Source organism: Staurois parvus, unplaced genomic scaffold (genome assembly GCF_062004578.1).
Source record: "Staurois parvus isolate SC_StPar_1 unplaced genomic scaffold, SC_StPar_1.0 ptg000149l, whole genome shotgun sequence".
In the NCBI taxonomy this organism is placed as follows: Eukaryota; Metazoa; Chordata; class Amphibia; order Anura; family Ranidae; genus Staurois; species Staurois parvus.
Window position 1 is genome coordinate 4,007,739 of NW_028317945.1, and position 15,987 is coordinate 4,023,725.

The 15,987-nt window shown below is 42.4% G+C and overlaps 1 protein-coding gene across 2 annotated transcripts in view; it reads right to left on the reverse strand.

Moving 5' to 3' along the window:
• Positions 1-15,987, reverse strand: part of PLA2G6 (phospholipase A2 group VI) — a 95,650-nt gene that overhangs the window by 66,737 nt on the left and 12,926 nt on the right. For both annotated transcript variants that reach the window (XM_089674259.1, XM_089674258.1), the window contains exons 3-5: positions 13,535-13,750; positions 8,695-8,878; positions 7,855-8,042 (exon numbers count right to left, since the gene is read on the reverse strand). In XM_089674259.1, the coding sequence (XP_089530385.1) occupies positions 7,855-8,042; positions 8,695-8,878; positions 13,535-13,750 (588 nt within the window). The remainder of the gene's footprint in view (positions 1-7,854; positions 8,043-8,694; positions 8,879-13,534; positions 13,751-15,987) is intronic.

Below are 15,987 nucleotides of genomic sequence, written 5' to 3' on the forward strand. Positions count from 1 at the left end.
TTAAATTACACAAAAAGCAATGTATTTTAGGAATATTAGATGATGTGGTCCCACGCATAAAAGGGAGGCTATTTCTAGGGCACTATTCCAAGCCCTTATTGTACAACACTGGAAGTCTGAGAATCCCCCAACCCCCAATGAATGAATACATCATGTGGGTACCACACTACGCTATGAACGCTTTATCTTATTTATCATGGTTGCCCCAGTAAATTTGAAATGATGTGGGATGGGTGGCTAAATACCCCTGGTCTTTCTCCAATTGACCTTGTACTACATAGTTTCCTGTAATGACATACATGTTTAACTCTACTACAAAATGATAAATTGTCCCACTTGAATAGACACTACTGTACCCAGTCTTTGCTGTACCTCTTATTAATGCTATAGTTTGGTTATTAGATAGACAACTGAGCATTGCATTCTCTCCATACTGAATACTGGGTATTGCTATACTACTGTTGCTGGCTTAAGTTGTTGTAAACCTCAGACATGAAATATGAGCAAAGCATATCCTTCTACAGTGTACTTTTCTCAATCTAGAGAACTATGTGTCATTTCTCTCTGCTGCCTCATTCCTCTGCTATCTGCATGAGTCACTTCTGACATGTGTTTGGGACATCAAGAGGTAAAAAGGTGACAGGGAGGTAACTCCAGCACACAGCCTGTGATTGACAGCCTCTGCTCTGTTCCTGTGTGAAGGGAGGAGGGTGTCCTTTCCCTCCAATCAGCTCCCACTGAGCTCTGCAGAGTGTAACTTCAACTCCCCGCCCCCTGCTTTCAGGAAGCTCAGACAAGCTGTATAAATTCTAGACTTTGAATAAACTTGGAGAGGCGCAGATAAACAGGTACAACTTATATATATATATATATATATATATATATATATATATATGAGGATTTGTTTCATCTCTATGCATCACCTGAGGCTGGTAATTTCACTGGGTATATGTGAATGTTTACAACAAATTTTATTGCCTACTCTGGATTTTATTTTCTTCTATTTTGCAATAAAGAGTTTACAGATTAAAAAAAAAAATCCTGATGCATTATCTACTCCATACAAACAGATATTCTCTAATTTATTTATTTTTTTACATGGAGAGTAATTAAAGCAAAATAAAAAGGTAATTTTTTTTTTTTTAAATAGCAAACATGTTATACTTACCTGCTCTGTGTAGGGGTTTTTCACAGAGCAGCCAAAATCCTCCTCTTCTTTGGTCCCCTGCCGGCACTCCGGTCTCCTCCTTTTTGTTGGGTGCCTCCATAGCATGCAGGTTGCTATAGAAGCACCCGAGCAGGCGTGTTCCCGAGCCACTGCTCCATGTGTCCATTCACACACGGAGCTGTGGCTTGGCTCCGCCCCCTCTCTCTTCACATTGGCTGACTGGCCGTGACTGACAGCAGCAGGAGCCAATGGCACCAGCTTGCTGTATCAGCCAATGAGGAGACAGAGACCGGGCTCAGCCAAGGCTGCCGTACACATTGCTGGATCACGATGGAGCTCAGGTAAGTACTGAGGGGGCACTGCTGCACACAGAAGGTTTTTTACCTTCATGCTTAGAATCCATGAAGGTAAAAAACTGAGCCTTTACAACCACTTTAAGTTTATTACTGGATTTTCTCTGTGAAGACCCACCACTCTGCTGCCAGGTGTACAGCCCAAATTTCTTTTAGCGTTTGCAGCTTTCTTACAAATAATATTAGTGTGGTTCTTATTAAAGATTGTTATTTGGATTTTTATATATTTGTAGTCTGAAGGGTCCCACAGTTTTCATTATTGATGCTTCAGCCCACATTGAGGTTTAGTTAACAGGATATTTGTCATTCTTCATGACGATAGATGATAGCTAAGTATTTTTATGCTTTTTAGCCAGATCAAAAAAATTAGGTGGCCACCTTTAGTATATACAGGTAATTTGTTTCCTTATTTCTGTATGCTACGACAAATCATTTTTTCTTTCTGGGATATATTACTTTGAGACATACACAACTACAAAACACACAGACACACACGTGATATTACTCAGTAGTTGTGTTTCTGCAGTAGTGAAGAGACATCCTGCCAAAGATCCTGCAAGATCAAGAGTCAAATTTCTGGTCCCACAATGCACACTGTGGTTCCTCCTGCCAACTTCTACAGTACATCACTACAGGATAGAGTAGTGTCAAATGAGCCGGTGCATCAAAACACCGAGTGTTTCAGGGGATCAGGAATCCAATACTCCCAGAAATGTCAGATTCTGCAGGTTCCTTAGCAGATGCTTTCTGTTCACCACTGTAAAAGCTGGAAGCATGGGGAACATACAGAATATAATTGTATATGGTGAAGATCTGCTGATTTCCATCATCCAATCATGTGCAAGCAAAAATGCCGTTTTGTTTTTTTTTCTTTTTTCCTTGCACCTGATCAGGTAGTCTTTACAAAGTGAAGCTTCACCACATTCACTAAGCTCTGGGGAAAAAGAGTGCAACTACACTAGCAAAGCACAGCGTCTATTTGTCTTTAGTACATTAACCCCCTGTAGTTGCCTCAAAAAGCCAGCATTATTTCAAGTCAATGTAAATTTTATTTTAGTTTTGGATAGATTGATGAAATAATAAACCCCTATCAGGGGTTTACTGCTGTATATGTCCTTGCTGGACAGATGTGCTATCAATTTGTCTTGAATACAGAAGACGATGTAAATAATAATGGTTTAGAGCTGTCACAGAAAAGGAGGGGAGGGGAAATCCTCCAATAAGGGCACCTGTCCCTTTGACAAACAGGAGATTTCTCCTGGTTACTTTTCTGAGTTTTGTTCTTGCTCTAGGGCAGAAAGTGAGCTTAATCTTTACATACAATTTAACCACTTCATGTCCGGACACTTTTACCCCCCTTCCTGTCCAGGCCAACTTTCAGCTTTCAGCACTATCAAACTTTGAATGACAATTGCGCGGTCATGCAACACTGTACCCATATGAATTTTTTTAGCATTTTCTTGAGACAGATAAAACTTTGTTTTGGTGGTATTTATTCACCCTGGGATTTAAATTTTTTTTGCTATATAAATGAAAAATTTTAAACTATTTTGAAAAAAAAAGTGTTTTTCTTGCAAATAAATAATCAGTCTTCATAAATATTGGCCAAAATGTATTCAGTTATATTTTTACCAAAAAAAAAATCCCAAATTAGTTTAGATCCAAAAATTTTAATTTTTCAATTTTTTTTTTTACATTATTATTTTATATTATTATTTATGCTTTTGTTTTTTTACATACTGTCAACCTAGCAGTACAGTGTCACCATAGTGAACACTGTACTACTTGTGGGGGGGTTATGATTTATTTTTTTTTTTACACGGATTGCTTTTACACCCATAAAGGCTGTAAAAGCAATCATTTCTCCTCTCTAGCTGCATTCTTGCAGCCATTGAGAAATACTGTTATGATCCGCCAGGCGGAGCCTTCCGGCTGCCAACTGATAGACCAACCCAGAGCGTGGGGTCTAAGCCCGGGCTGTGCCTTCACCAGGGCCCCTGATGGTGGGGATGGACTTGAAACAGTCCCGGGCCAGGTCACGACCTCTGGGCGGGCCCACCAGCGGCTGGGAAGGCCTCCGGGGATGCGTGTAGGTACCGGGAGAGCCAGATATGAGGCGGATGACGGCCCCAGCAGGGTGGCACGGATAGTGGTTCCGTGGGGGGTAAGCGGGGTACCAAATCAGCGGGCAAGGAGTAGTCAGGTCACATGCAGGGTCAGCCAGGTAAATCAGTCCGTAGAATAGTCAGGATATCCGAGTCAAAACGCAGGAGCAGGCAGAGTAGTCAGGACAAGCCGGGTCAAACACAGGGGCAGGCAGCGTAGTCAGGGTCGAAAACAGGGTCACAGAACAGGAGCAGGTATCCAGGATCACATAAGACCTTGCGGCAATGGGTGACAGTGCAGGGCATCTTTAAATAGTGCGCCCTGCACTGTCATTGGCTGGCTGGGACGCGCCCCCGGCTGTCATTGGACGCCTGAGGCGCGCCCTCGACTCTCTGCTGCGCATGCGCGGCGTCCTGTCAGCCGCGGCTCGCCGCCAGTGCGCATGCGCGGGGGGACGGCGCCGTGATGCAGGATTCCGGCGCCGTGATCCCTGACAAATACTGTGTGAGCTGTGATTGGTCACAGCTTGTCACATGGTACAAGGCTGTTGTGAATAGCCTTGTACCATGTGACCTCTGTGATCATTCACAGATTTTAGACGTAGTAAGCAATGATGTCAGTGATTACATGATCGGGACCTCACACAGGAGGTCCCATACAGCGATCAGTGTTCCACTGTGTCCGGAGGACACAGCCACCCGCCCCTGCACTGCTCCTGTCCGGCCCATGTATATAAACGGCCGGACAGGAGCAGTGCAGGGTCGGGTGGCCGTGTCCTCCGGACACAGTGGAACACTGATCGCTGTATGGGACCTCCTGTGTGAGGTCCCGATCATGTAATCACTGATTGGCCAATCAGTGATCACACGAAGAGTAGTAAGCTGACATCATTGCTTACTACGTGTGAAATCTGTGAATGATCAGAGGTCACAAGTGGTTAACATGTGCCCACTTCTAAGACTAGCTTATGATTGGCTGTCAAAGATTGGCAGATCACATATCTAAAAAAAAAAACTGGGAATACTGTATGTCTTTTTTTTTTTCATCCTTCCCCTCTATGCACCTGATTTTGTGCATGCTTTCAGACACCTTAAAAAAGCATGTGATGTATTGAAATTATGGTTTTAGAGCTGGCATTTATGTATGAGCAACTTAATGTGGTAGTAAATATTCTCCCTGCAATGTAATGTCAAAATGTGCTAGTATGCATTGCATGCTCAGAGGGTTTCCTTCTTCGCCCAGTCTTCCTTCTGGGTTTGGCTGGTTGATTGGCCGAGCCATAATGATGTCATTCCCGTGCATGCATGTGGGAGTTTCGGCCGCAGCACAGAACTCTAAAGGAACAGCACAGATATGCCCTTCCTTCAGAGCACATGCGTCGGCAACGTCACCAGTTGCAGGGATAATGAATGTCTCCTCAACGGTGCAGGTTTAGGAGCTATTCCTTGTACCTGCAGGTAAGCTTTATTTTAAGCATACCCGTAGGAACAAATGTCCATTGGAGGTTTACTCCCACTTTAAAGAATAATAACACTTTTGTGATAAAATGTCATTGCTAAAGCATCATTAAACCCACATAATTAAAAACTGTCAGTATATGATATATTACATACTGTTCATACTCAGTCACTATGGGATTCGTTTTCTGTATTCTGCAAAAAACCTGGTTGATCCTGCTGTTCATTGTCCTTCCATCCTTCTCTGTGTACCTGAAGCAGCCTAAGAGTGTGTAGATCAGCTGTTGGTATCTACTAAACTTGCTCCAGTTTCAGTTCCCTTCTAAGCTATTCATTTCCTCCTTTTTCTTTTCTCTGCAGCTCACATGACTATAGAGTCACACATGTGGGCATATACACTCCAGATAATGACAGCCCATGCCCTCCCTCCTTTCTTAGGCTCCATTCACATTTGTGCGACTGCAAGATTTCCAGTGCAACTTTGATCTGACGTCACACTACCAGTCAAAAATCAAATTAGAGCAGGAACCTTTTCCAACGAACTGTGACTTTAAGACGCATAGATCCGAATGGGTGCCATTGAAAACAATGGGCTTGACTTGTCATGCAACTTTATGCGTCCAAAGTCACATGACAAGTCGCACAAGTGTGAATGGAGCTTCTATGAAAATAAATACAGTGCCATCTTCCAAATAAAGAGAAGGACAATGTAAATTAAACTGTGTGATTAATACTACTTTAAATAGGCTATTAAAATGGAAGTTCAGGGTTTACAAAAAAAACCAAAAAAAACGTATACTCAGCTAGGCGGATACAGCATTAATCTAATGCTGCATCTGGCCTCTGCTGCCTCTGCACTGAGAACTGAGTGATCAAAGAACGCCAATTGCTCAATTGATCCCCTACAGATTTTGTAAGTTTGCCCACTTACGATGCAGATCCCCTGCAGATTTTGTAAGTTTGCCCACTTACGATGAAATTAAGGGTCTATAATTTTTATCATAGGTATTTTAAATGATAGAGATGGAATATCAACCAAAAATCCAGAAAAAACACGATATAAATGTTATACGTGGAGTTGCAGTTTGGCTCGTAAAATAAGTATTTGATCCCCTACCAACCAACAATAATTCTGGCTCCCACAGACTGGCTATATGCTCATGTGGTACACAGATTAGTTCTGTCAATTTAAGAAGGTGCTCCTAATGGCAACGTGTTATGTGTACAAAAGGCACCTGTCCACAGAATCTCTTTTTTCCATTCAAACCTCACCACTATGGGTAAGAGCAGTCAAAGAACATCAGGGACAAGATTGCAGACCTGCACAAGGATGGAATGGGCTATAAGACCATCAGCAAGGAGCTTGGTGAGAAGGAGACAACTGTTGGAGTAATAATTCGCAAATGGAAGAAATACAAAATAACTATCAATCTCCCTCAGTCTGGAGCTCTATACAAGATTTCGCCTCATGGGGTAAGGATGATCATGAGTAAAATGAGGGATCAGCCCAGAACTACATGGGAGGAGCTTGTGAATGATCTGAAGGCAGTTGGGACCACAGTCACCAAACAAATCATTGATAACACAATACGCTGCCATAGATTGAAATCCTGCAGTGCCCGCATGGTCCCCCTCCTCAAGAAGGCACATGTATAGGCCCATCTGAAGTTTGCCAATGAACATTCAAATGATTCAGAGAAGGATTGGGAGAAAGTGCTGTAGTTAGATGAGACCAAAATTGAGCTCTTTGGCATTAACTCAACTCGCCGTGTTTGGAGGAAGAAAAATGAAGACTATGACCCTAAGAACACCATCTTTACAGTCAAGCACGGAGGTGGAAACATTATGCTTTGGGGCGGTTTCTCTGCTAAAGGTATAGGCTGACTTTGCCACATTGAGGGACCAATGGACGGGGCCATGTATTGTAAACGTTTGGATGAGGACCTTCTTCCCTCAGCCAGAACACTGAAAATGGGTCATGGATTGATCTTCCAGCATGACAATGACCCAAATATACCGCCGAGGCAAAAGACTAGCTCAAGAAGCAGCACAGTAAGGTCATGGAGTGGTCAAGCCAGTCTCCAGACCTTAATCCTATAGAAAATTTATGGGGAGAGCTGAAACTTTGAGTTGCCAAGCAACAGCCAAGAAACCTTAAGGATTTAGAGAAGATCTGTAAAGAAGAATGGACCAAAATCCCTCCTGAGATGTGTGCAAACCTGGTAACCAACTACAAGAAACATCTTACCTCTGTACTTGTTTACAAGGGTTTCTCCACTAAGTACTAAGTCATGTTTTGCTTGTGGATCAAATACTTATTTTACTCACTGAACTTCAACTTAATCTATAACATTTGTATCATGTGTTTTTTCTGGATTTTTGGTTGATTTTCTGTCTCTATCATTTAAAATACAACTATGATAAAAATTATAGACCCTTCATATCAAGTGGGCAAAATCTGCAGGGGAGCAAATAATTATTTTCCCCTCCGTATGACTGTCAGTCGCTGGCTCTCTACTCTGTCCCTTCAGCGCTCACTGGAGCACTGGGCTGTAGAGGGGAGGGAGACACTGGCTCAGTCTTTCAGTGGTGCAGTTCCATGGCTGAACCAGCTGCTGGTCCAGGTATTTGGGTGACTGCGGACTGTAAAGTTGTGCATTCCTGTGTTCCACAGGAGCAGTATAGCTAAAGGATTTGGCTAAACTTCTCTTTTAAAGATAATTCAGAACTTTTAGTTTGACTGCTGTCTTGTTATACATAATTAACTTACCCTTTCATTGCATATTTCATGGTTGTATGAATTGGGTATCCATCCTTTCCAACAATATCACAATGAGCATGGCAACGCAGCAATGCCAGTACTGATTCAGATTTGCCCATTCGGCAGGCCACGTGCAGTGGAGTCTCTTTGCTGTTACTCAGATGGTTAATTCCAATAGTTGGCGTACAGCACAAGATCTGTGTGTGGAAAACAGGTTAAATGCAGAACATGAGAAGAGATAAGAAGACAAAGCATGGACAGGCATGAGATTTTTACAAATATGTTCAGGAACGGACACAGGTGATTTTTAAGGATATTAAAAGTAAAAATAAAGCCAAATCACTAAAATCTAGCTTTAAGATGTTAATATAAAATAATTAAAATAATATCTGGTGATAATCCTATGAGGAAGGTTTGTGCACTTCCTGCTATTAAGTGTCTCCCAAATGTACTTCTGCTTTTTTTGTCCTGTCACATGTTCCTAAAGGGAGACTATAAAAGCAGCTTTGCCAATACGCACTACAGAGGCATGTTCCATTAACTCACCATCAGAAAGCCTGCCGTGAACAATGAATGACACACAGCCAGTGTTGGAAGCATGGCTGAAAAGGGCTTGAAGAGATACTTGGTGTCTTGTGTTGTAGTGCAACATAAAGTGCATTACAATGTGCCTTGATATACATTTTGATGCATCCCCATAGATTTAAATAGAAAGCACATCAGGCAAAAATGATTAATTCAGCCTCAGGGTTTAGATATAATTAGAGACCACATAAATAGCACTGTAAAACATACCAAAAGTAAAACTGTAACATAAAGGTTTTCAAAATGCAGCACAAATGTACTAACCTCAATAACATGAGGGTTATTCTGACGAGCTGCATAGTGGAACACGGTTTCTCCATTAAAGTCGGCTATGTCCTGCCGAGCCTGACAGTCTTCTACTAGCTCCTGAATGCACTCAACATCACCCTTCCTGCAGGCCAGATGAAGTGGGGTGCAGCCTCCATCACACTCTGTGCTATTTAAGCTCCTGAGCAAAATATATATATAACAGTCACTGAAGAAATAGTCAAAGATACGGAGCTGTACAATGATATAAACAATCATATGAAGGGTCATGATTTGGATACACCTTTAAAAATATTTATTTCAACGCATAAATAGCATAAGTAACAAAATCTGACTTTTTAATTCATCTACTGTCATCCTCTTTACAGCACTACTCCATCCTGGCAAGCTAGAAGGTAATGACGCTCTACTGTATGTAGATGAACTGGGATCATGCAGACATGAGGAGAGTGCAGAGTGATCAGAGATCATCACGTATTGGGCTTGATTTACTAAAGGTAAAGAGACTGTGCACTTTGCAAGTGCAGTTGCATTATTGTTTCCACAGATTAGTGAATGCGGTAAAGCTTCACTTTGTAAAGAATACCCAATCAGGTGCAAGAAAAATAAACAGCATTTTTGCTTGCACATGATTAGATGATGGCAATTAACAGAGCTTCACCACACTCAAAAAGCTCATGGGAAAACTGCACGTGCAAAGTACACAGTACATTTGCCTTTAGTAAATCAACACCATTGCACAGTATGTCTGCTCATCTGTTGTCCAATCAGCAGGCAGGGAGGTGACATCACAGTATTCTTTACCTTTTTATTTCATCAGTTTTTATTGAAACCTCACTATGCAAACATGCCAAGTATTTAGGTTTTTTGGATAAACACGCAAGGTATATTACTGGCATAACATCTAAAAGTAGTTTGCAGTGTAGACAGCATCCACATGTGCATCAGAATCACCTTCTGGCAGGGTTTGTCTGAGCAAACTAAAGATAAACTTGATGGATGCAAAATCCCCACAACTCTCTATGACTTTGTCACACTGGCTTATACAAACAGACATGTACTTCCAAGAGTTTTCTCAAGAGAGGTTTCCCCTACAGAATTTCTTCCACAAGAGGAGCTCATGCAACTGGGTTGCTCATTAGCTACAACTTTTATTACAGCCTATTTATAGTGCAGCAACCCAATAGTTCTTGCAGAGAATACAATGTTAACACCAATTACACTACAAACACATTTTGGCATAAAGTATTTAGTAAACATCATTAAACATCAGCAAGCATCAAGGAAAGACTATTCTGATGAGTATTTCAACACATGTTGAGCCTACTCACTGTATACACAGCACACATATGCCACAGTACAGAGAACAGGAGTACAGTTCCGGCCTCAAGTACAAACCTCCTCCCTACTCACCAGTACAGACTGCCCTCCAGTACAAACCCACCTCTCCCCACCAGTACAGACCTACCCCCTGCCCCACGAGTACCGACCTTTTGCCTCCAGTACAGGGCACCTGCCTCCCTACCAGTACAGTCTCCTTAAAGTGTTACTAAACCCACAGCAGTAAAATCAGTCTGTATATGCAGTAAAGCATACTTATACTCACTGTGGAACCTAAGGGTTAATCCTCTGCATTGTGTAAAAAGGCTGTTTGATCCTTTCTTCTCTGCCCCTCCTCTTGTTGAAATGACAACCTGATACAGACTGAATCCGTAGTCACATGCACATGCTCAGTTTGGTGTGTATTGCTAGAGAGGGTTTTTTTTTTCTTGGGAGAGTGCATCTGATCAGCACAGGGCCAATCAGCACTGTCCAGACAGAAGGTCAGGACTTTCACATCCTCCTAGAACAGAAAGAAAACTCCTCCTACAAGCTTTAACCAGTGCTCTGCTCTAACTGCTGATGCGATGAGAAAAGGTATTAACAGTTTATATTTACTAAAATAATTGCATTTCCATGTTGTGTGTACTGTGGGAGACCAGGTATAGTGAATGCAGGGTCCTGGGTTTAGTAATACTTTAAACTCACAACATGAGAGATGCAGAAAGTCCTCCCATTGGCTGACTGAAGCCAAGGAGGAGATTCCCTCTATTTTGCACATTAATGAGCTAAAGAAACTCATTCATATGCAAACCTAAACTCCACTGTATTCATTCATATGCAAATATGCATCAATTTGCATGAGAATGAGCTGTAAGCACAGCATACATGGGCAGAGCCTTTGTGGGGTACAACCCCTTTCTGGCACAAAGGTAGGGTGAGAATTCCAGTCTGGGAAACTGAAAATCAGAATTCCTGAGAATGGAGGGAAGAGAAGGGGGTGAAGTAGTGGGCAGGGCTAATAGCAGCAAACGTTGGGTGTAGCAATGTGACTGTAACAGTGGGAGAGTTTTAATACACTAATTTATGTAAAGAATTCAGGATTCAGAGGATATGTAACATAGTTACATAAAGTGCAGGGATCTGGAATAGGTAAGGTATAGTGCAGGGGTCTATGAAAGAATACAAAGCTTCATCTGAATGAAGAGTCAGAGACCATGACAATATCCACCCCACTTTTGACTCAGCCATTAGGAGGAAGCTTTGTATACATTCATAGAACACAAAGCTCCCTGGGAATGGCTGAGCAGTGCTCAACCTGACTCAATTTTGTTTCAGGAGCGGAATGGGAAGTCTTGTTCCGCTGCAAGAACACAGTGCTTTATACTGTGTCTAGCTGAGGCAACATTTATACAGCAGTGCGCATCTAGTAGCTAACCAGTTTGGTTCAGACAAACAATTTAAACTTCACTAAAACTTGGAGATCAGCTTTAACAATTTTTTCAATATTTTTGTCTTTTTTCCGTTATATACAGTAGTAAAAACATAAATAAATAACCGAGTGGTTATTCACCAGTTCCTGCCTGGCTTATAGTAAAATGATCGCCGCATTGTGCCGCACTGTAACCAGTTGTGTCCACCGGCCCGTTGCCAGTACCATGTGACTGCTGTGACCAATCACAGCAGGTCACATGGCAATTGTAAACAATGGATGGCTTCCTTTCATGCTATCCATTGTATACAATTGTGTTGCTAGCTGTGATTGGTCACAGTGATCACATGGTATAGATTGGGCTAATCATAACCCATCGGTGTCATGTGATTAGCTGTGGACAATCACAACTAATCACAACAAAATAAACTGAATGAATCGATTTCATTTAGTAAAATGTTTGTTTATAGCAATGAAATCTATCTGTAGACCGCAGCCAGGTGGTGGGTAGATCACGTCTCTGTATTGCCAACCCTGGTCCAAACTGCTCCACCCCAGTACTGTGAGAGTGAGAGCCGGGTGGAGCAGGGAAGGGGAAGAAACTTGCTCTCGCACTGAGAAACCTATCTCAATGAAGCTGCAGGTGTGGGTTCACTGGAGGTGCTGCGGCAGCTGAAGTTTCTTTATCACACAAAAAAATAACTGTGAGGTGGATACAGTGAGCCCCCACCTGTTGCTTCAGTGAGAGGCAACTCAGGTACTGGGAGGGATGAGGGGGTTTTCTGTACTGAGGCATCTGAACTGGGAGGAAGGGGGTCAGGGGTACTGGGAGGAAGGGGGGGGGGTTGGAGAGAAGGCATGAGGGGCTTTTCTGTACTGAGGAATGTGAACTGGGGGAGATCCTGTTCTAAGAAGTCTGTACTGGATGGAGGGCTGTGCTGGAGGGGGGTCTGTATTGGAAAGCTGGTTGGTCTGTGCTGGACAGGGAGCCTGTACTGAGGGAGCAGGCTGGGAGAGGGGATAAGGGATGTTAGGGGAGATCTCGATCATGAGGAATACGGGTAGGCAGTGAATTGCACTGAGCAGAGGGAGTCATTTTAGTGGTACTTTGTGTAGCGGTCTGTGCGCAAGGGCTTGTTCACCCTAGTGGTTGGGGGCAGTAAAACCCCTCGGCTAAGTCACAGTTTTAGCACCTCCCAACCACTCCACCGTTAAACTGCAGGGGCAGCAGCCAGGGGGTGTACACATGCTGCGGCCACGATACTTTGGTTCATAGCTGTAGCAGGAATTATGCACCCAATGATCTTTTATCTCCTCCATGTTGTTCAGGTAGATCCCCACCTCTTAAAGGTTGCCTACCTGACATACATTATCCCCAGCAACCCAACAGATATGAATATGGATAGTTACATTGTGCCAAGCTGGACCAATGTAAATTGGCAATGAAGATAATTCCAGCTGTTTCTCTTTAATAAACTTTTATTGGACTTTCAGGTAACTTATGGTCCTCCCATCTGTTTACAATTTATTAAGATGTGTTTAAGACAAGCTAGAATGACGTGTTAGTATTGATTAAGAGGGCACTTAAACATGTTTCAGTTGCAGGACAAATGGAAAAGTGTCTTATGTGCTATTGCAGCTCAATAAATCAAAGCCAGAATTTAAAGGGTTGAATATTTGCCATGTACAGTATGTGCTTTGCAGATGCTCATCACTGGACAAGGAATAACCTGAAGAATACAGCTGTTAGAAAAAGAATAGTTTAGATTTCTACACGATTGGCTCCTAAAATATATCTTTACTAAATAAAATCCATGAATTATAGCTGGAGGTTGTTCTTTTTTTCTAAATAGTGCAATTTTTATCTGCATGCAGATACTGGACTGACAAATTAAAAGGCAGATTGTTTGCTGGGATCTGTAAGAAAATACTTGTCACATGTGAGAAAATTATGTTTAGAAGTTTAATATGAAACCGTGCAATGGCTCATATAAATTATTATACTTAATAAGAAATGCTAGGTAACAGCTTGGTACCTCTTTTCTGGTAATACATAACAGTGAGTAGCATAATTGTTTCTCTTACCTTAGAATGCCATTGTGCCTAAAGCTTTCTCGAAGTCCCATCTCGACTGCCACGTGTGCCAAAGACCAGTTGGGATGGCTACGCAGAAAGTCTGTAAGCTGCTGGACAGTGTCTAGCCGAAGTCCCTGCCTTGCACTTTCATAAAAAGGACGTAATTTGATTGTATATTCATGAAATTTTTGTAGGGCCTCTGTCTCCGAATCCAACTGAAAGAGGCTAAGAGATAAATACACAACATAACATTATATAAGCATTTAAATGTTGCTCAACCTTACAGTTATGATAAAGGACAAGTCACTTATGCTGTTTGCCCCTTTAAGATGACCAAAGAGATACTTCACCCCTCCTCTCCCCAGAGATGCAGATTTACCTCAATGCATTGGCTCTGGCCTCTGGGGATTGTTTATTGTTTACATCACGCACCACAAGTCCTCTGTGTCCTGACCACATTTGCACATTAAAGTCTATGGAGCCCATCTACCTCAGTCTCTGACCCACAAACGCAGGGTAATGAGACACATAGACTTCTATGTGTGCGACTTCTGCAAGCATGGCTAGGACACAGAGAACATTCCATGCAGGATGCAAATAATCACTGGAGCCAATGGACATTGGATCGAGGCAAGTATGCATCTGGAGAGGAAGAAGGTGGTGGTAATTGGTTAGGTCACCTTAAAGGGGTAAACAGAATATTATTTACTTATTTATGTATAGTGCCGTGAATTTACGCAGCGCTTTACATATATATTGTACATTCACATCAGTCCCTAACCCTCAAGGGGTGTACAATCTAAGGTCCCTAACTCACATTCATACATAGACATACTTAGCCAATTAACCTACCAGTATGTCTTTGGAGTGTGGGAGGAAACCCACGCAGGCACAGGGAGAACATGCAAATTCCAGGCAGGTGGTGCCATGGTTGGGATTTGAACGAACGACTCTAGTACTGCCAGGCGGAAGTGCTAACCATTTAGCTACTGTGCTGCCCCAGAATAAGTGCACTTTCTCAGAAAAAAAAGAAAATACAGCAGGGCTGAACAATGATGATATGCAAAGTGAAATAGTTAAAATCAGAAATCACATCAGCTGACTTTAGTAAGCTGAAATCTAATTAGTTGTTAAGGGGTTACCATCTTCTGGCTATTTGTACTATTTATAGAATAAGCCTGAATACGCAGTAATCACATTCTGCAGGAGATATTGGAGCATTCGTTGATCAGTTTGTTGGCTGCTATAGCTAAGTTTCTGCATTGAAGGGAATACATACAGGATGGCATCAATTTCTGGTGAGGGGCAGTAACAATGTCTAAGACAAGTTCTATCTCAACTTGTGCAGATGCCCATAGCAACCAGTCAACTTCCAGCTTTCATTTTTTCCCCTCCACACAGTTTTAGTTGGAGCTGTGTCATAATCAGGTGCGCAATTGTAGTTTTTACCCATGTCTGCGTTACAGTGCAACGCAAACTGCTTGGAGCACAAGCATTCCAGACTTTGCCTGACAAATGTTGCTTAATCTGCAATCGTAAACACAGAAAACTAATATGTGTCGAACATGTCATTTCAACCATATCGATGCTGTCAAGTTTTACAACTTTACAGTGTATGTTTGGGCAAAAAAAACAAAACAAAACATTATGTACATACCTGAAAAATACTGTATGCACAGGTCTCCCATGCTTTGACTTAAAATGCTGCAACTGAAAAACAACTGTTGATCTTTCCAGAAATCCAGTGAAAACTTCCTGAAGTGAGCCGACAACATTGCTTCTGCTGCACTGAAATCCCAAGCAGTGTTGTCACCCCACCCAAGTTCTCCCCTGCTGGACTACAGAAAACATCTCCCTCTCTATTTCCATAAGCCCTCCTTTTATTACATCATTCTCAGTACTCCTTTCCCGCCTATAAATGCTGCCTGCTGTTTCTGCCCTATCCTGTTATCATATGCTGTGAAGTGTTTCCCAGAGCGATGGATCGAGGAGCTTCATTTTCACACAAGAATATCTAATGCATTCTATCAACCACTTGTGCACTGTCCAATACATGTGTGTGGCAACAGGAACAGTGGGCCTTAAAAGGAAACGTTCACCTTTAGGAACATGTTACCTGTTCCACCCATTTTTAGGGTGGAACATGTAACATGTTTCCACTTCTGCAGCCACTGCCTGCTGCCCCTTCCTCCCTATGACATAAGTATGGGAAGAAGTTCCCTGTGCAAGCTGTCACTTTTTAAAAACAAAGCGGCTGTGCGGGGCTGCGCCCACACGGCTGCTTCATTCATTCACAGTATTCTGTGAATGACTGAACTATATGACCCGAGACTTAGAGACTGTCAGCTTGTAGTACTCAATGAACTACTGTGACACTGTGGAGTGCCGTGGTGGTTCACCGAATCTTCCTGTCAGTATATCTGCTTGCCCGTACAGGCAAGCAGATATACTGACATATCTGC